At 44.6% G+C, this 19,408-nt stretch overlaps 2 protein-coding genes across 6 annotated transcripts in view; one reads left to right on the forward strand and one right to left on the reverse strand.

The window, feature by feature from the left end:
- The window catches only part of fntb (farnesyltransferase, CAAX box, subunit beta), a 120,461-nt gene extending 119,056 nt beyond the window's left edge, over positions 1 to 1,405 (reverse strand). The window contains exon 1 of one of the 3 annotated variants that reach the window (XM_086003558.1): positions 1,272 to 1,405. In XM_086003558.1, coding sequence (XP_085859684.1) covers positions 1,272 to 1,370 — 99 coding nt within the window. In that variant the 5' untranslated portion in view covers positions 1,371 to 1,405. The remainder of the gene's footprint in view (positions 1 to 1,271) is intronic. The other 2 variants (XM_086003559.1, XM_086003561.1) reach the window with 2 other exon arrangements.
- Positions 1,406 to 1,536: 131 nt separating this feature from the next.
- On the forward strand, positions 1,537 to 19,068 carry LOC147109525 (uncharacterized). Of its 3 annotated transcripts, XM_086003557.1 has the most exons (6): positions 1,538 to 1,625; positions 6,252 to 6,495; positions 6,792 to 6,949; positions 16,739 to 16,995; positions 17,304 to 17,469; positions 17,645 to 19,068. In XM_086003557.1, exons 3-6 carry the CDS (start codon positions 6,799 to 6,801, stop codon positions 18,658 to 18,660), a joined length of 1,590 nt encoding a protein of 529 aa, XP_085859683.1. In that variant the 5' UTR covers positions 1,538 to 1,625; positions 6,252 to 6,495; positions 6,792 to 6,798; the 3' UTR covers positions 18,661 to 19,068. The 3 variants fall into 3 exon arrangements, with proteins under 3 accessions (XP_085859682.1, XP_085859683.1, XP_085859681.1); XM_086003556.1 differs by lacking the exon at positions 6,252 to 6,495 and having other exon boundaries at positions 1,537 to 1,625; XM_086003555.1 differs by lacking the exons at positions 1,538 to 1,625; positions 6,252 to 6,495 and adding an exon at positions 1,781 to 2,463.
- The last annotated feature ends 340 nt before the right edge of the window (positions 19,069 to 19,408 follow it).

Genomic DNA, 19,408 nt, shown 5'->3' on the forward strand with positions numbered 1-19,408 from the left:
TGACTCAAAAGCAATGGACTTTCCAGCAGTTCACCATGTGCTCTGATTCTGAAGCTTACAGGCATGGAGATTCTGCATTTGACCCCTGCTCTGTGCTAAGTTAACTCTCAACTGGCCAGCAGTATAACAATAATTTGCTTTGGTAACCCCAAGCTGGGGGAGGGGGTGGAATTGCCAACAGTCCCTTTCCTGAAAAAGTACATGTGTGTGGAAGACAAGATTGAGCTTAACTGCAACATTGCTTCCCCATAAATAAACTGCCTGCCAACTTTCAATATCTGGGGTCACAGAATGCCAGCATCCAAAAAAAAACATTCCATCTTCAGGAGGGGTAAGAGAAAAGGGGGACAGGGAAGGAAGAGCAAAACTTAAGCACATTTCATTCATCTCTTCTACATTCCATTAAGTTGAGAGGGAGACCAAAACTATCCAAGTGTGGTAAGGGACATTTATTCAGCACCAGGAGACCATCTTTTTCGTTTGGCACGATTACAATCCTATTTTCTGCTCTCTAAATTCCATCTACCCACAATATTTTCTCGCTTTTCCTCATTTATGAATAAGCCAAAACAAAAGAAACATTCATAACTTCTAACAAACAGAAGTGCACACCTTGGAAACTCTTGGCCCAACTTCTGAGATATTTTAGCCAATATGCAATAAGTTAATTCCTTTAAATAGAAACACATTACATTTTGCGGTTATCCAATAGCACTTTGATCAACAAGCTGAACCCACAGTCCAGATAGTGTCAATTATAAACAAAAGTAACATTTTAACAAATATTTACAGCAATATAACTGCTTGGGGCGGGCAGATTTCTCAAATGCTGGCCTCTCCCACCCTCCATAAACTAATTAATCCAGAACTCCCTTCCTGCTCCATTTTATCTTCACCAGCCATGTGTGCAGCCCACATCCTAGCTCCCCAAACTACTTCCTGCGCATTGCCTGCCACGCCACCCTCTGAGGTCGTCCTTCAGTTACCCCCGTTGCTTTGCTACCCTCTCGTTCCTCCTTCTCTCTCCCCACCATTCAAAAGACCAATCTCCGCCTCCTCCCTCCCTCCCTTTATCCTATCTGCGGCTCACCGTCTTTGGCGGGGCTGCGGGCTGGTGCCGCGGGGGGTGCTGGGAGTTGTAGTTCTGCGCTCCGCGAGCAGGCGGCCGTTGCGCCGCGCGCCAACTCCAACTCCCAGAATCCCGCGCGGCCGGGCGACGCGACGTGACGCGGCCTGCCTGCCCCCACCTCCTCACTCCCGCTCCCTCTCACCTGCTCCACCGAAGTTACCGTCACCACATCCTCGTCGCGAAATTTTTCTTCGAAGTGGTCGTCGCGGAAGCACCTCAACGACTCGGTTGGCTCCGCCATAATTCAGGGTGGGGGGCGCGACACAGAAAAGCGACCGTTTCCCCCGGGCCAGATCCCCGCGCCTCAAGCGCTGCTCGGCATCACTGCCAGTGACCGGCAACACCGCCCGACCGCACCTCGCGAGGGACAAACCTCCCCGCTCATACGCAAACGCGTTGTGCGTCTCGTGTGGCTGGACGGTGGCATTTCGACATCTGTCATTCTTTTTTGACGGCTGGCTGTCCCTGCAGTGTGTGGGTTACCCGTTATTCTTGAGTGAGTAGTTGAGGAAATTCTTGCTCCTGATTAATAACTCACAATAAGTTAGAAAATTGCTTTTGAATTGATTATGAGATTTGAAAGTTGATTGCTCCGATTTCCCCGCCAAAGGGTTATCTTCAGCAGCCTCTCTCTTGGTTATGTTTCTGTTTAGCTAAGCCGTATTGTAAATGCTAATTTAATGTGCCCTCATTCCTCGTACGTTTATTGTTTTTAAAGCAATCTTCTTCAGCCATACATGCCGCTCCTCTGATTCTGGACTGGTGTTTCTTCTCCACTCCACTATCGCAGGATAATCATTACCTCCCTTCTGGTATTCTTTCCTGAAACTTAGTTGCCTTACTTCCTCTTTCCCTGCCTACAGAAGCCTACAAACACCCATCTCGTCAACTATGCCTTTGGCCTCTTGCTCCTCCCCTCAATTTCCTCTTCCTGCTGGATATTCGCCTCTCCACCTTGTTAAAACATTCTGCATTTTGTTTGTATGTGGAATGCACTACTTATGCAAGCTGTTGTTCCTGTTTTACAGCATGTGTCGTCTTAATGGCCTGGAGTTTGCGTTCAGCGGCGAAGCCAAAGCGTTCGCCGCTGGCCCCGAAGAAAGCTGCCCACAAAGATCTCGCGATCTCTGTGGCGAGAAGTTTGCCTTTTTCGGCGTGCAGTTGAGATCAGCGTAATTTAATGGGACTCCCGTAGCGCGATCTGCTGTGACGTCAACAAACTGTCTAAGCAGCCAATCAAAATGCAGAATTCTCACAGACAGGGACGCAGGAAGTGAAGAAGTTTCTTTATTCTGCTTTTTTACAAATGATTGGGGCCCTCACATGGGGAAAAGGTAAACCTGAAATAAATACGAACAAACTTTTTAAAAAATACAAATTTTTTTAAAGTTTCTTATAAATTGTAATTTTTATTATAATGGAGAAAGTTGACACTCCACAAAATTAAAATGAGTTTTGTTTAGCAGCCAGTACGCTTTTAAAACCCCAGTTACACCTAATCCAACAAGGTCTAACTTTTAATGGGGTATTTAACAGCGACATTACCACGGAAAAGCCCAAGTTTTCATCAGTTTCACTGATTGCTGGCTATGAGGGGAGGGGTGGGCGCAGCGCAGCCCAGCCAGTGTCGGAGCAGTAAATGACTGACCGCAACTTCAGGATTTTTGCATTAGGATGCACATGCGCTACATCCTGAAGTTACAGTCAGTTTCAGTGGGGTAATAACAGCAAACGCTGTTCGTTGTTATTACCCACCGCAAATTCCGGGCCCATATCTTTTAATAATAGGCCTGCCACCCTAACTTTATTGATGCCTTCAACCTCCACCTCATCTCTAGGCAGTTGCAGTGTTAACCAAATGTAAAAAAACAAACAAAAACAAAAAATGCCGGAAACACCCAGCATCTGCCAAATACATCTTGTCAGTGTAGCATACCCATCTGGGAAACAAGGTGAGACTCCAGTTGGGCAGTAACACAAAGCAGCCAAATCATTTTTTAACTTCTATTTGTTCTTTCGCAATGTTTCTGCTGCAGAGCAGTTTCATCAACAAGATTTTTTTTAAAGAAAACAGCCTGATTCCTCTCTTGCGTTCTGCGCCCCCTCCCCCCCCCCCCCCAGCTACTTCATCTTGATTGAGGCTATTTTGTTTTTATAGTAAAATGGAACTGAAAAGATTTTTTTTAAAGTTTGAGAAAAAAAATTGTGCACAACATGTTTGTGTACTTAAAAAGCTTTGGTCTACTATCATGAGCAGGGGAATTTCCATAAATATTTCTATTGTTCTCAGTGCACCATGCACTGTCTGCAGGCAGAAGGGGAGATAATCGACCTGCTTCCAAGCCTGTAGCCAATGCTGGTCTGAAATCACCTGCTGGCAAGTGTACAAGTGCAGCCTGGAGTAACGCTCTCATTCTGCAGCAAAAGAAACTTGACCTCTGGTTGACACTTGACCTAGGCAGCACAGCTAAGATCACGACCTCGCCGTGTGAGGGAATACAGTGTTAAAAGAAAGAAAGACTTGCATTTATATAGCGCCTTTCACAACCTCAGGATGTCTCAAAGTGCTTTACCGCCAATGAAGTACTTTTGAAGTGTAGTTGCTGTTGTAATGTAGGAAATGTAGCAGCCAATTTGCAAACAGCAAGCTCCCACGAATATAAATGTGATAATGACCAAATAATCTGTTTCTTTTGTGATGTTGATTGAGGGATAAATATTGGCTAGGACACTGGGGATAACTTCCCTGCTTGTCTTCGAAATAGTGCCATGGGATCTTATCTTTTACATCCACCTGCGAGAGTAGACAGGGCCTCGGTTTAATGTCTCATCCGAAAGACAGCACCTCCGGCAGTGCAGCACCCCCTCAGTACTGCACTGGCGTGTTGGTCTAGATTTTTGTGCTCAAGTCTCTGGAGTGAACCCACAGCCTCTGACTCAGCGGTGAGAGTGCGACCAACTGAGCCATGGCTGACACGTAAGCCATGCCGGGGATATCAAAATCAACACAAAGAATTTTTACAATTATATTAGGAAAAAGAGGGTAGTCAGGAGCAATGTTGGCCCCTTAAAAACTGAAAGCGGTGATATTGTCAATGATAATAAAGAAATGGCGGACATGTTGAATAATTACTTTGAGTCACTATTTACTGTAGAGGAAGAGGATAGTATGCCAGAGATCCCAAGGAAACTAATATTAAATCAGGGACGGGGACTCAATAAAATTAACGCAAGTAAAACAACAGTAATGAAGAAAATAATGGCACTAAAGAGTGACAGATCCCCAGGACCCGATGGTTTCCATCCCAGGGTTTTAAAGGAAGTAGGAGAGCACATTGCAGATGCCCTAACTATAATCTTCCAAAGTTCTTAAGATTCAGGAACTGTTCCTTTAGATTGGAAAATTGCGCATGTCACTGCTATTTAAGAATGCCGAGAGAGGGAAACCAGGGAATTATAGACCAGTTAGCCTAACATCTGTTGTCGGGAAATTACTAGAGTCTATATTTAAGGAAAGGGTGACTGAACACCTCGAAAATTTTCAGTTGATCAGCGAGAGCCAGCATGGATTTGTGAAAGGTAAGTCATGCCTGACAAACTTGATTGAATTTTTTGAGGAGGTGACTAAAGTAGTGGACAGCGGAATGTCTATGGATGTTATTTATATGGACTTCCAGAAGGCATTTGATAAAGTCCCACATAAGAGACTGTTAACTAAGGTAGAAGCCCATGTAATTGAAGGCAAATTATTAACCTGGTTAGGAAATTGGCTGAGCGGCAGGAGACAGGCAGTAGGGGTAATGGGTAGGTACTCAAATTGGCAGGATGTGACTAGTGGTGTCCCACAGGGATCTGTGTTGGGGCCTCAACTATTCACAGTATTTATTAACAACTTAAATGATGGCATAGGAAGTCATATATCCAAGATAAGCGGCAGTGTAGATGAAAGCATAAAATTACAAAGGAATATCGACAGCTTAAGTGAATGGGCAAAACTGTGGCAAATGGATTTCAATGTAGGCAAATGTGAGGTCATCCACTTTGGACCTAAAAAGGATAGAGCAGGGTACTTTCTAAATGGTGAAAAGCTAAAAACAGTGGAGGTCCAAAGAGATTTGGGGGTCCAGGTACATAGATCATTAAAATGTCATGAACAGATACAGAAAATAATTAAATAGGCTAATGAAATGCTGGCCTTTATATCTAGAGGACTAGAATACAAGGGGGTAGAGGTTATGCTGCAGCTATACAAAGCCCTGGTTAGACCACACTTGGAGTACTGTGAGCAGTTCTGGGCACCACACCGTAGGAAGGATATATAGGCCTTGGAGGGAGTGCAGCGTAGGTTTACCAGAAAGATACCTGGACTTCAAGGGTTAAGTTACGAGGAGAGCTTACACAAATTAGGGTTATATTCCCTAGATTTTAGAAGGTTAAAGGGTGATCTGATTGAAGTTTTCAAGATATTAAGGGGAACAGATAGGGTAGATAGAGAGAAACTATTTCTGCTGGTTGGGGATTCTAGGACTAGGGGGCATAGTCTAAAAATTAGAACCAGACTTTTCAGGAGTGAAATTAGGAAACACTTCAACACACAAAGGGTGGTAGAAGTTTGGAACACTCTTCCGCAAACGGCAATTGATGCTAGATCAACTGTTAATTTTAAATCTGAGATTGATAGCTTTTTGTTAACCAAAGGTATTAAGCGATATGGGCCAAAACCAGGTACGTGGAGTTAGGTCACAGATCAGCCATGATCTCATTGAATGGTGAACAGGCTCGAGGGGCTCAATGGCCTACTCATGTTCCTATGTTTTCTACATTACCACATTGACTACACTTCAAAAGTACTTCATTGGTGTAAAGCACTTTGGGGTGTCTGGAGGTTGTGAAAGGTGCTAGATAAATGCATGTCTTTCTTCCTTTCTTTTTAAATAACCTTTTAAACTTAATTGTAACTGCAGAGAAAATTTTTAAATCTTTTACAAATTTTTTTAAACTTTTAATAAAATGGCCAAGTATAATGGACAGTTTGTAAAAAGCTGAGCAAAGTAAAAGTAAGTTTTTAAAAAGGTGTGCAAAGTAATTAACAGTTTTTAAAAAGTCCTGCACTTACTTACAGAAAAAAAGATGGCAGCGCAAAAGATAGATGAGAGGAAGAGGTGTCACAACTTTAGTGAAGACGGCCTCAACATACTCCTCGATGAGGTGGAGGCAAAGCGTAGGCAGCTTATCGGGAACATGAAGTGTAGGGCGCCACGAAAAGCTAGCTTGTTGGCGTGGAATGAGGTGGCAGAGGCTGTGAGTGCTAACTCCACTGTGCCACGGAGCGTAAAAAACTGAGTGATTTAACACGATCTGCTAAGGTACAGTTATTTGAAATTTAAGATTTCTTAAAATGTTACTGATGCAATGAATAGAGAAGAGCTTGTTTATGGGTGGGGTGGTCAGGGTTCAATCAAAAGTCAACTGGTCGTAAAATTCAATTGCCATTGGAAACGGGCCTCACTAATGCTTGTAAAGATCTTTTATCTGTACTACACAGATTTGAGGTGGGAAATTGCAATTAGTGAATTATACCCTGTCTTCAAAGCACCCAACTAATCTCTCTCATAACCAACAATGAAGCAAAAACTAATATTTATTTTCCATGTCTATATAGAGTAAAGATGGCACATGATGCCCGTGAGCGTTCTATGGCCGATGGTGGTGTGACCTTTCTAAAGGAGATAAGCAAGCAGGAAAAAAGGGCCAGTCAGCTGGTGGGCATCAGTAGCAGTTCAGTGTCTGGTGCCCAGTCAGACATTGGAGTGAGGGAAGGTGAGTCTCGCATTGTTGCTTTGGCCAGCTGCTTGTTTAAAACATTTTGTTGGCTGTAACACAAAAGGCGTCAAGGGGTATGGGGAGAGAGCGGGAATATGGTATTGAGATAGAGAATCAGCCATGATCATATTGAATGACGGAGCAGGCTCGAAGGCCCGAATGGCCTACTCCTGCTCCTATTTTTCTATGTTTCTAAGTACTGCACTGTAGTGCAGCAGATTACTACCTTGAAACATAGACATAGAAGATAGGAGCAGGAGTAGGCCATTCGGCCCCTCGAGCCTGCTCCGCCATTCAATGAGATCATGGCTGATCATCCAAATTAAGTACCCTGCCCCTGCCTTCTCCCCATATCCCTTTAGCCTTAAGAAATATATCCAACTCCTTCTTGAATATATTTAATGAACTGGCCTCCACCGCCCTCTGTGGCAGAGAATTCCACAGGTTCACCACTCTGGGTGAAGAAATTCCTCCTCATTTCAGTCCTAAATGGCTTACCCCTTATCCTTAGACTATGACCCCTGGTTCTGGACTCCCCAGCCATTGGAAACATCCCTCCTGCATCTAGTCTGTCCAGGCCTGACAGAATTTTATAGGTTTCGATGAGATCCCCTCTCAATCTTCTAAACTCCAGTGAGTATAAGCCCAATCGACACAATCTCTCCTCATACGTCATTCCTGCCATCCCAGGTATCAGCCTGGTGAATCTTTGCTGCACTCTTTCCATGGCCAGAACGTCCTTCCTCAGATAAGGCGACCAAAACTGCACACAATACTCAAGGTGCGGTCTCACCAAGGCCCTGTACAACTGCAGCAAGACATCCTTGTTCCTGTACTCAAACCCTCTTGCTACGAAGGCCAACATACCATTTGCCTTCTTAACCGCCTGCTGCACCTGCATGCTTACCTTCAGCGTCTGGTGCACAAGAACACCCAGGTCTCTTTGCACTTCCCCTTCTCCCAATCTATTGCCATTCAAATAATAGTCTGCCTTCCTGTTTTTGCCACCAAAGTGGATAACCTCACATTTATCCACATTATACAGGAAACTTTGTGCTATCCGGCATCGACGGGACCGAGCTGCTGCCGTTCCCTCAAAACTGCCGTACACTCCAGAGCTAATGTTGAAAGATGCATCTCCGTATGAATCAACAAACCCTGTTGCTTACAGCCTCTAAACAGTCGGCAAGCGTCTCTGTAGCGTCTCTAGCTGAAGCTGTTGCAGAGCTTCACTGTTCAAAAAAAGCAAAGAAAAGAAACGAAAAGAATAAAAAACGGCTCCTGATTTTTGCCGGTGGCTTGAGCTTGCCGGATGGTTCGCCTCCGGATAACACAAAGTTTCCTGTAGTGCATTTGCCATGTTTCTGCCTAATCACCCAACCTGTCCAAATCGTATTGGAGTTTTGCGACATCCTCCTCACAGCATACCCTCCCACCCAGCTTTGTGTCGTCTGCAAATTTGGAGATATTACATCCAATTCCCTCGTCCAGATCATTAATATATATTGTGAACAGCTGGGGTCCTAGGACCGATCCTTGCGGTACCCCACTAGTCACTGCTTGCCACTCGGAAAACAACCCGTTTATTCCAACTCTTTGCTTTCTATCCGCCAACCAGTTCTCTATCCAAGTCAATACCTTGCCCCCAATCCCATGTGCCTTAATTTTGCACGCTAATCTCTTATGCGGGACCTTATCGAAAGCCTTCTGAAAGTCCAAATACACCACATCCACCGGTTCTGCCTTATCTATTTTACCAGTTACATCCTCAAAAAATTCCACTAGATCAGTCAAGCACGATTTACCTTTTGTGAATCCATGTTGACTTTGTCCGATCCTGTCACTGCTTTCCAAGTGCTCTGCTATCTTTTATAATGGACTCTAGCATTTTCCCCACTACCGATGTCAGGCTTACCGGTCTATAATTCGCCGCTTTTTCTCTACCACCTTTTTTGAATAGTGGGGTAACATTAGCTACCCTCCAATCCATGGGGGCTGTTCCAGAGTCTATCGAGTTCTGGAAGATGACCAGCAATGCATCTACTATTTCTAGGGCCACTTCCTTAAGTACCCTAGGATGTAGATTATCAGGCCCTGGGGATTTATCGGCCTTCAGTCCCATCAATTTTCCTAACACCATTTCCCTGCAAATACTGATTTCTTTCAGTTCCACCCTTTCATCAGACCCTATGTTCCCCGGCATCTCTGGGAGGTTATTTGTGTCCTCCTTTGTGAAGACAGAACCAAAATATGTATTTAGTTGGTCTGCCATTTCTTTGTTCCCCATTATAAATTCCTGTTTCTGACTGCAAGGGACCTACGCTTGACTTCACCAATCTTTTTCTCTTCACATATCTATAAAAGCTTTTACAGTCAGTTTTTATGTTCCCTGAAAGCTTACTCTCATATTCTATTTTCCCCTTCTTAATTAATTCCTTTGTCCTCCTTTGTTGAATCCTAAACTGCTCCCAATCCTCAGGATTATTGCTTTTTCTGGCCAATTTATATGTCCTCTCCTTCGATCTTATACTATCCCTAATTTCCCTTGTTAGCCATGGTTGAGTCACCTTTTTTGTTTTATTTTTATGCCAAACTGGGATGAACAAATTCTGTAGTTCATCCATTCGGTCTTTGAATGTTTGCCATTGCCTATCCACCGTCAACCCTTTGAGTGACATTCCCCAATCAATCCTACCCAACTCGCTCCTCAGACCATCGTAGTTTCCTTTATTTAAATTGAGGACCTTAGTCTCTGAGTCAACTACTTCATTCTCCATCTTAATGAAGAATTCGATCATATTATGATCGCTCCGACCCAAGGGGCCTCGTACAACAAGATTGCTAATTAATCCTTCTCGTTACATAATACCCAGTCTAAGATGGGCTGATCTCTGGTTGGTTCCTCGACATATTGGTCCAGGAAACCATCCCGTAAACACTCCAGGAATTCCTCCTCCACAGTATTGTTACTAATTTGGTTAGCCCAATCTATATGTAGATTAAAGTCACCCATGATGACTGCTGTGCCCTTATTGCACGCTTCTTTAATTTCCCTTTTAATGCCATCCCCAACCTCCGCCTTACTGTTTGGAGGTCTATATACCACTCCCACTAATGTTTTCTGCCCCTTGGTATTTCTCAATTCTACCCATACAGATTCCACATCATCAGAGCTAATATCCTTCCTTACAATTGTGTTAATCCCTTCTTTAACCAGTAATGCTACCCCACCTCCCTTTCCTTTTTGCCTATCTTTCCTGAATATCGAATACCCCTGGATGTTGAGTTCCCAGCCTTGGTCATCCTTGAGCCACGTTTCCGTAATCCCAACCAAACATATTCATTTACCTCTACTTGCGCAGCCAATTCATCTACCTTATTACGAATGCTCCTCGCATTAAGACACAAAGCCTTCAGGCTTGTTTTTTTAACGCTCTTAGACCTATTAGAATTATTATTTACTGTGGCCACATTTGATTTAAACCGTTGATTTCTCTGACTGCCACTTTTGCTTTTCTCCTTCCTATCTTTTGCTTTTATCCTTGTTTCCCTTTCCTCTGTCTCCCTGCTCAGGTTCCCAATCCCCTGCCATTTTAGTTTAAACCCTCCCCCAGAGCAACAGCACCAGGCGATGTTACCGACTGTTGAAGGATGCATTTCTCTTTTCCCCACATTCAGTAGGAGAATATAGCGTATCATTTATGTACAATATGATTTAGCTTACATGGTATAGCTAATAACAGTTTATTTGAGTCTGAAACTCTGCTGTGAAAAATGGTGATATTTTAATTTTGCTTTATTGACATGAATACAGTTCTGTCCAGATATCAAAAATGAATGTTTGTTATCATGATCTTTGTAATTGCCACCAAGAAATTTATTCTAATGTCCTAGAACCTCTTGAACACTCAGACTATATGACCTTTATTAAGATATTCACTATTCGTAGGCAGTTTATCAGCTCCTGTGTCGCAGCTCAGTCCAAGAGCCTCTGTTCCAATTCTTGTCTCAGATGTCACTTGAACTCCAGATGCACTGCTTTATAGTGGCAGATAAATTCACCTGAAACAGGTGGGAGGGAAAGGAAATCAGCCCACCTACTGGTGACTGATTATGGAACAACAGCAAGAGCAGGAAATATCTACAATCCAGGCCATTTATCCCACTCTCCACCTCATAGATGAAAGACCAAAAGTGGTATAATGAAATAACAGTTCAGAGAATCTAAGGGGGCGAAATTCCCCACGTTAGCAGCAGTGCTACTGGGTATCGCCCCAATCTTCTGCACCCGGAGATCATGACGTCATCTCCGGGCGCAGCGCCCTGGTAGCGCCTCGGGAGAAAACTTCCCCCTCGGCCCCACAGCAGCGCCGGGCGATGTTACCGACTGCTGCAGGGGTCGCGAACAGTGAGGCCGGCCGCTTGCAGGGCGCCATTTAAAGGTGTGGTGGCCAGCTGACATGAAAAAAATTGCCGAATCTTAAAAAAAACTTCTGAGCACCGGACGCGGGCTGAGTGCCGCGATCAGTCAGCCCGATACTCAGCTTGAGTGCCGGGCTGATAGCGCAGCACTCCTCCACCCCGGTGCTCCAGCAGATGCCAAAAACAATGCAGAGCTCGCAGCGGAGAGCCCTTCCCTTTAATTGAGGCAAGAGCCCCTGCAATGCGGCAGCGCCACACATGGCGCTACTGAGTACATCGCCCCGGATCGAGACATTCCCCACCTTGTGCCCCAAGAGGCAAGTGGTGTGCTTGATTTAACGCTCCACTTCCCTCTTGGAGCAAAAAATGGGAATTTCTCAAATGTTTGAAAAGGTTAGCACCTGGCGCTAACTTTTCAAACATTTTTGACTTAGTGCCCCAAATGGCCCTCATGGGGAATTTCTCCCCCTAAATGAGATTTTTAAAAACTCTGAAGTAAAATATATGGACTGTATTAAACTGGGAGATAGGCTTGTAATCTTGATGTGGAGGAGCACCTAATACAAGAACACAAGAAATAGGAGCAGGAGTAGGCCATTTGGCCCTACGAGCCTGCTCCACCATTCAATTAGATCATGGCTGATCTTCTACCTCAACTCTGCCTTCCAGCACTATCCCCATATACCTTGAGTCCCTTAGTATCCAAAAATCTATCGATCTCTGTCTTGAATATTAACATAAGAATTAGGAGCAGGAGTAGGCCATACGGCCCCTCAAGCCTGCTCCGCCCATTCAATAAGATCATGGCTGATCTTTCACCCCAACTCCACTTTCCCGCCTGATTTCCATATCCCTTGATTCCCTTTCAGTCCAAAAATTGATCTATCGCAGCCTTGAATATACTCAACGACTGAGCATCCACAGCCCTTTGGGTAGAGAATTCCAAACATTCACAACCCTCTGAGTGAAGAACTTCCTCCTCATCTCAGTCTTAAAATGCTGACCCCCCTTATCCTGAGACTATGTCCCGTTAGTTCTAGACTCTCCAACCAGGGGAAACAACCTTTCGGCATCTACCCTGTCAATCCCCCTCAGAATCTTATATGTTTCAATGAGATCACCTCTTATTCTACTAAACACCAAAGAGTATAGGCCCAATCTACTCAATCTTTCCTCATAGAACAGCCCTCTCATCCCAGGAATCAATCTAGTAAACCTTTGTTGCACCACCTCAAAGGCAAGCAAGTATATCCTTCCTCAGATAAGCAGACCAAAACTGTGTACAGTATTCCAGGTGTGGTCTCACCAAAGCCCTGTACAATTGTAGCAAAACTTCCTTACTCTTATACTCCAACCCCCTTGTAATAAAGGCCAACATGCCATTTTCCTTCCGAATTGCCTGCTGTATCTGCATGCTAGCTTTCTGTGTTTCCTGAACAGGGGCATCTAATTCTCTCTGAACACCAATATTTAACAGTTTCTCACCATTTAAAAATATTCTGTTTTTCTATTCTCCCTACCAAAGTGAATAACCTCACATTACTCCACATTATACTCCATCTGCCACCTTATTGCCCACTCACTTAACCTGTCTATATCCGTTTGCAGGCTCTTTGTGTCCTCACAGCTTACTTTCCCACCTAGCTTTGTATCATCAGCAAACTTGGATACATTACACTTGGTCCCTTCATCTAAGTTATTAATATAGATTGTAAATAGCTGAAGCCCAAGCACTGATCCTTGTGGCACCCCACTAGTTACAGCCGGCCAACCGGAAAATGACCCATTTATCCCTACTCTCTGTTCTCTGTCCGTTAACCAATTCTTTATCCATGCTAATAGATTAACCCAACCCATGAGCCCTTATCTTGAGTAGCAACCTTTTATGTGGCACCTTACCGAATGCCTTTTGGAATCCAAATATACTACATCCACTGGTTCCCCATTATCTACCCTGCTAGTTACTCTTAATAAATTTGTTAAACATGATTTCCTTTCATAAAACCATGTTGACTCTGCCTAATCATATTATTATTTTCTAAGTGAAAAAACCCAAAATACTGCGGATGCTGGAAATCTGAAATAAAAACAGAAAATGCTGGAAATACTCAGCGGGTCAGGTAGCATCAATGGAGAGAGAAACAGAGTTAACGTTTCAGGTCAATGACCTTTCGTCAGAACTGGAAAAAGTTAGAGATATAACAGGTTTTAAGCTCGTGCAGGAGCAGGGAAAGGGGGGAGGGGAGGAAAGAACAAGAGGGAAAGTCTGTGATCGGGTGGAAGGCAGGAGAGATTAAATGACAAACTGTGTGATTGTACAAAGCAAAAGGAGATGGTGATGGGACAAGTGACGGAACAAAAGATGAGTCTAGAAGAGGTGAAAATGGGAATAGCAGAATCATCAACAGCTGCTGTCCAAAAAAATGGGGGCAGAGGTTATGATCTGAAATTGTGGAACTCAATGTTGAGTCCAGAAGTCTGTAAAGTGCGAAATCGAAAGCTCAACGTAAGGTTGAGGGACAGCATGTCATCTTTCGGTTAGGAACTCATCCTCCATTCTACCTTTGCCAATTTGATTTGCCCAGTCTATATGAAGATTAAAGTCCCGCATGATTATTGTTACAAGCTCCTGTTATTTGTTGATTAATACTCTGTCCAATGAGATAGCTACTGTTAGGGGGCCTATAAACTACTCCCACCAGTGTTTTCTGCCCATTGTTATTTCTTATCTCCACCCATAGTGATTCTACTTCCTGATCTTCTGAGCCAAGATTCTTTCTCACTACTGTCCATTTGTCATCCTTTATTATCAGGGCTACCACCTCCTGCCACCCCACCCCCCTTTCCATTCTGCCTTTCTTTTCAAAACTTCAAGTACCCTGGAGTATTTAGTTCCTTCCTAACTTTGGTCACCTTGTAACCAGGAGCTAGATTTTCAGGGAACCGTCAGGCGGGGTTTCAGGCATGTGGGGGGGGGGGGGGGAATCCTGAATTTGGGGGTCCTGCCCAAAACCCCGCCCCACGTAAGTTTCAGGGGCGGTGGGTACCCGCCCCGCACTGGGACCCGCCGAAACCAGGCGGGAAGGGATTAGTGCCAATTAACTGCCTGTTAACAGGTAGTTAACAGGCAGTTTTTAGCCTAATCCCTATTTTGAGGGGTTTCGTGTGGGTTTCCCGACGGCTCCAAACCACGCCAGGTAGAGCAGGCGGGCCATCGGGTTGAAGGAGTTGGAGGGGTCGCGATGTCGGCGCTCAGGTGAGTGATGGGTGCATGAGTGTAAAGGTTTGGTGTTTGGTGTGTCTAAAGTGTGTAAAGAACTTTTACTTACCTGTACTTACCTTAGCAGCCTTTCTTCCTGTAGCCATCGGGAGCGCATCACTCAGTCGGAACTGAAAGCTGAACGGCTGCGATCTGTCAAAAGTGACAGCCTTCAGCTTTGAGTGCCGGTGAGAGTTCTAACTGAGTCTGTGCAGAATGACTCAGCTTAGAACTCAGAGTGTCAGTGTTTGACAGCTTCAAACAGCTGTGAGACACTGATATTTCATCTGTCAAGAACTCTTGACAGATGAAATTTCAGTCTGTGACGTCACCTGTTGCCGGGTGGCCCTTAATTGGCCCGCTGAGCCCGCTGGGCGGGCTCAACAAGGTCAATCAAGGGAAAATCGCGCGGATTGGCCAGACGTCGAAGTAGGCGGGTCAAAAACCCGAAAGTGGAAGTCCCGCCTTCTTCCCGACAGGTTTGGCAAAATCTACCCCCATGTCTCTGTAATGGCTACTAGGTCAAACCCATTTATCTCTATTTGTGCCAATAATTCGTTTATCTTGTTATGAATGCTTCATGCCTTCAGATAAAGAGTCTTTAATTTTAACTTTTTACCATTATTCCCTGCTTTCATCTTATTTGCTGATGCACTATTACTGTTAAACTCTCTGTCCTTTCCTGCCACACTCTGCTTATATTTAACAAAATCGCTACACTGCTCCATTGCCTTGACTTTTCTCTTTAGATTCTAAATTTCCCCAGCCCCCCCTCGCCTTTTTAGTTTAAAGCCCTATCTACAGACCTAGTTATTCGATTCGCCAGGAGACTGGTCCCGGCCCAGTTTAAATGGAGCCCGTCCCAACAGAACAGCTCCCTCTTTCCCCAGTACCGGTGCCATGAATCACAACCCCTTCCTCCCACACGACTCTTTGAGCTACGCATTTAACTCTCTGATCTGCTTGTCCCTATGCCAATTTGCACGTGCCTCCAGTAACAATCGAGAGATAGTTTGAGGCTCTGCATTTTAATTTGGACCCTAGCTCCTCAAACACTCAGCAGCACCTCATTCCTAGTTCAACCTATGTCGTTGGTCCCTACGTGGACCACGACAACTGGATCCTCCCCCTCCCACTCCAAATTCTTCTCCAGCCGCAAGGAGATATCCTTAACCCTGGCACCGGGCAGGCAACATAGCCTTCGGAACGGTCGCGGAGTAATAGAATATTTTAATTCTTCATATTGGCCCGTAATTTACGGTCAGTGGCGAAGCAATGGCATGACATTGACTCCCTCGGATCTGAGCAATGTTGGTTAATGAGCTTGCGAACATCAATCATATGGGGCGTCAATACAAAACATGCCCACAAAATCTGACAAAACTAATAGGAGGATAAGTCACGCCCACAAGATCAGTTTGGAATTTAAAGAGAGGTGAGTAGTGTTTCAACGTGTCAGCAGTGGCTCAGTTGGTAGCACACTCGCATCTGAGTTAGAAGGTTGTGGGTTCAAATCCCACTCCAGAAATTTGAGCACAAAAATTAAGGCTGACACTCCAGTGCAGTATTGAGGGGGGCGCTGCTCTTTCAGAGCTCTCTTTCGGATGAGGCGTTAAACTGAGGCCTCATCTGCGCTCTCAGGTAGACGTAAAAGATCCCATGGCACTATTTCACCGGGGAGTTATTCCTGGCATCCTGGCCAATATTTATCCCTCAATCAACATCACAAAAAAACAAATTATCTGGTCATTATCACATTGCTGTTTTTGGGAGCTTGCTGTGCGCAAACTGTGCGCATTTCCTAAATTACAACAGTGATTACACTTCAAAAGTACTACATTGGCTGTAAAGTGTTTTGAGACACCCTGACATCGTGAAAGGCGCTATATAAATGAAAGTCTTCCTTTCTTTTTAAATGACCTTTTAAACTTAATTGTAACTGCAGAATTTTTTTTTAAAACCTTTATAATCTTTAAAAACTTTTAATAAAATGGCAAAGTATAATGGACAGTTTGGAAAAAACCTGAGCAAAGTAAAATTAACAGTTTTTAAAAAGGTGTTCAAAGTAATTAACTGTTTTTAAAAAGTCCTGCACTTACTTACAGAAAAAAAGATGGCAGCGCAAAAGATAGATGAAAGGAAGAGGAGTCACAACTTTAGTGAAGATGACCTCAACATACTCCTTGATGAGGTGGAGGCGAAGCGTAGGTGGCTTATCGGGAACATGAAGTGTAGGGCGCCACGAAAAGCTAGCTTGTTGGCGTGGAAGGAGGTGGCAAAGACAGTGAGTGCTAACTCCACTGTGTCACGGAGCGCAGAACAATGTCGTAAAAAACTGAACGATTTAACACGATCTGCTAAGGTTTGTACAGTTACTTGAAATTTTATATTTAAGATTTCTTAAAATGTTACTGATGCAATAAATAGAGAAGAGCTTGTTTATGGGTGGGGTGGTCAGGGTTCAATCTAAAACCAACTGGTCGCAAAATTCAATTGCCATTGGAGACGGGCCTCACTAAGTGCTTGTAAAGATGTTTTATCTGTACTCCACAGATTTGAGGTGTGAAATTGCAATTAGTGAATTATACCCTGTCTTCAAAGCACCCAACTAATCTCTCTCATAACCAACAATGAAGCAAAAACTAATATTTATTTTCCATGTCTATATAGAGTAAGATGGCACATAATGCCCGTGAGCTTTTGTTGACCGGTGGTGGTGTTGGTGGTGTGGCCTTTCTAAAGGAGATGAGCGAGCAAGAAGAAAGGGTCAGTCAGCTGCTGGGCATCAGTAGCAGTTCAGTGTCTGGTGCCCAATCAAACATTGGAATGAGGAAAGGTGAGTCTCGCATTTTGTTGCTTTGGCCAGCTACATGTTTAAAACATGTTTGTTGGCTGTAAGGTCTGAAAAGAAGATAAAATGATGAATGTGGACATGCAGCGTATGAGCTTCTGTGATGTGCCAGATGAACATGTTTCACCATTGTGAATGTTTATTTTTTTCCTTCCCATAGGTGGACAGCTGTCTTTGGACGCATGGGGTCCAGATGGCGGTGAGTCGGCGGCTGCAGAAGGTGTCGACATGGTAAGTGAGGCGGAGGAGGAGGAAGAACAGAGGTGGCATCCAGAGGAAGAGGAGGGTGTACACCCTGGGTGGGAGGGCAGGCGAAGTGGCGTCATCACTCCTTCCCCCACGTTGCACCTTCAGGGTGCTGATGTGGGGGGGGCACTTGACCGCGACAAAGCTCAGATCACTGCCTCTCCATCTCTTGGCCCCTCTGGCTCTCGAGACACACACGACTGCCCTCTCACAGGCAGCCGCCAAGCTGATGCCGCGGGGGCAGTGGGAGGAAATGTGATAGATCTGTCAGACCTGTCGGAGGCTGAGGGATCTCCAATAGATGTGCCCCCGTCAGCAATAAGACAGGGAACACCTCAGCCTCATATTGATCCTGAGCTGGAAGAGGACTTCATTGTTGAAGGAGTGAGGCAAACATTGGTGGATCAGCATAACAAATACCTTGACTCTCTTGCCTCCATGAGACAGGAGATGAAGGACTTTGGAATTAATCTGTGTAATCAGTTGGCCATAAATACCCAGACCATTACTGATCAATTGGCCCTTAATAATCAGACCATGTGTACTCAGTTCACCCTTTCTATGAAGGCCATTAGTGATCAGTTGGCCCTTATTAATCAGACAAATTTAAATCATTTTTCCCGTATGGAGGATAATTTAAGTCACCTTAGCCAGACACTTATACAGGTATTTGAGTTGCATAGATCAGGTTCAGCTGCCACCCATATGATGCCCAGAGAAACCCCCTTGCCGGCTCCCAGCGCAGACACAGTGCAGGCCCACAAGCCAACGCCTTCGCCTCAAACGGATGCAACTTCTAATGCTGCCTTTGAACAGCAGCCCCCCAGCTATGAATTGCCTGCTGATGGGCAACAGATAACACACAGAGGTCACGCCCTTGGCACAAGAGGGGTCAGGTCACGAGGAAGGGCAAGACGCAGGAGGCAGTAGGGTGCCACCTCTTGGAGAGTCCACCTCCTTTTTCTCACACAGTGACCCTCAGGCATGGATGCGAGGGGGCATATCGGTTATTTTTTTGATGTTCGCTATTCTTGAAATGTTGGTGTTGTATTATTTATTGAAATTTATGGATGATTCTTTGTATTATAATTGATTTTGTTTCTGCTGTACATAAGTTATAGTCTGAAGTCAGTTTTAACTTTAAACTTTTTTTATTAACATCAACCATTTTAACATTACAACTGTTTATATAGTAGCAAATAACTAGTTAACTCAATTTGTATTCGAAGTCTAGCAGTGAGCACCTCATGTTTATACAAAGTTCAGCAATAACTACCTCAAAAGTCTTGCAATGAGTATTTTGCTACTACAATAAAAGTCCACCTGTTTTGCTTTCAATCTTGTCTGTTCTATAGTGTGCCATCCTGGGGGAGGGGGAAGGAGGAGGCTTCTTGCCACTCTCATCACTGTCCAAATACACGAGCCACCAGCTGCTCTCTAGCTGCCCTGCCCCCTGCAGACGTAGCTTCCTCGGATGGCCCACGAAGCACGGTCCCAGCGACATCCGTGTTGGGATCCTTCACGTCGTCCATTTCTGCTGGAATCTCGTCTGCCGGGTTACGGGTCAGTCCTTCCCGCAGGGCAAAGTTGTACAATGTGCAACCAACTGCCACAACTCTTGCCACTTTCACAGGTGAGTACTGCAAAGTCCTCCCTGACCAGTCCAGGCACCAGAAGT

This window comes from Somniosus microcephalus, chromosome 12 (assembly GCF_052327205.1).
Source record: "Somniosus microcephalus isolate GS21.2 chromosome 12, FLI_Smic_1.0, whole genome shotgun sequence".
Lineage (NCBI taxonomy): Eukaryota > Metazoa > Chordata > Chondrichthyes > Squaliformes > Somniosidae > Somniosus > Somniosus microcephalus.

Bases quoted from the DNA above. Each gene is read 5' to 3' on its own strand.
- LOC147109525 (XM_086003555.1), top strand. The intron at 16,996-17,303 runs GTTTGTACAGTT...ATGTCTATATAG, and splicing joins ATTTAACACGATCTGCTAAG to AGTAAGATGGCACATAATGC. The intron at 17,470-17,644 runs GTGAGTCTCGCA...TCCTTCCCATAG, and splicing joins AAACATTGGAATGAGGAAAG to GTGGACAGCTGTCTTTGGAC.